This window comes from Octopus bimaculoides, chromosome 10, assembly GCF_001194135.2.
Source record: "Octopus bimaculoides isolate UCB-OBI-ISO-001 chromosome 10, ASM119413v2, whole genome shotgun sequence".
In the NCBI taxonomy this organism is placed as follows: Eukaryota; Metazoa; Mollusca; class Cephalopoda; order Octopoda; family Octopodidae; genus Octopus; species Octopus bimaculoides.
In genome coordinates this window covers 88,317,097-88,317,986 of record NC_068990.1, presented here as the reverse complement: position 1 = coordinate 88,317,986, position 890 = coordinate 88,317,097, and the positions used below count along the sequence as shown (strand labels likewise).

The window sequence follows — 890 nt, the reverse complement described above, 5'->3', positions numbered from 1 at the left end:
ATTCTTGTACTCATGATATAAGACGGTATACTTCTCAATAATGACTTTCATAAACCTAATCTCTTTCTCTCATGTAGTTTTGATGGACTTGATTAGCAATATGATTCCTGTCACTTCTTTACGGACAAACTTTTAGATGAAAACCTAGAAATAACATTCTAATATACGATATGTTTCAAGTTGCTTTCATTGATAAAAGGAGATTACAACTGATGTATTTACATGTAATTGCATATATCCTTGAAATAAAAAGAGAATTCATTTCTATATTTAAGAGATGAAGAATTATGTACATCATTTACATTTGACAGATATTTGTCCTCATCTTGTTTGTTGTTAACACAACGTTTTGGCTGGGGAAATTTTGAACCTGGGTATTTTTTTGATGTTATTATTATCATTATTATTCTTATTATTATTCAGGTCACTGCCAGGAATCGAAGTTGGAATCTTGGGGCGAGTAATTCTGAATTCTAGTAAAGAAGAACTAAGTGCATTGTATTGAACAGAATAATAGATGATGACACAAAGTATGGATGAGAAAAATCAAATGAGAAATTAGAGAAAAAAATTAGATGAGCTGAGTTATAGCTGTGGACATAATAGTTTTGCTTAAAAACAATGGAATATTACGTAGAGTTCTATCTGTGGGCTTAAGAATTTGCTTCACATCTAAGCCTTGGACATGAAATTCAGTTGATGGAAACGCCATGGAAATTCCAGGAAGGGACAAGATTCCACTCTACTTGTGCTTGTTTGGCATGCATGAACCATCTGCCCTTTGAGTAACACTCACAAAGCCAACATTCTTGCAAGCATTTGAAGAGGTCTCTGTGCTGACTATAACTTCTATCTTTTCCAACAGTGACTATCACAATGGAAATTGCCAT

General features: G+C 33.1%; 1 protein-coding gene across 1 annotated transcript in view; it reads right to left on the bottom strand.

Moving 5' to 3' along the window:
* Positions 1–218: 218 nt before the first annotated feature.
* LOC128248838 (uncharacterized) overlaps positions 219–890 on the bottom strand; it is a 25,592-nt gene continuing 24,920 nt past the window's right edge. Inside the window, exon 12 of the mRNA XM_052970987.1 lies at positions 219–239. Coding sequence (XP_052826947.1) covers positions 219–239 — 21 coding nt within the window. The remainder of the gene's footprint in view (positions 240–890) is intronic.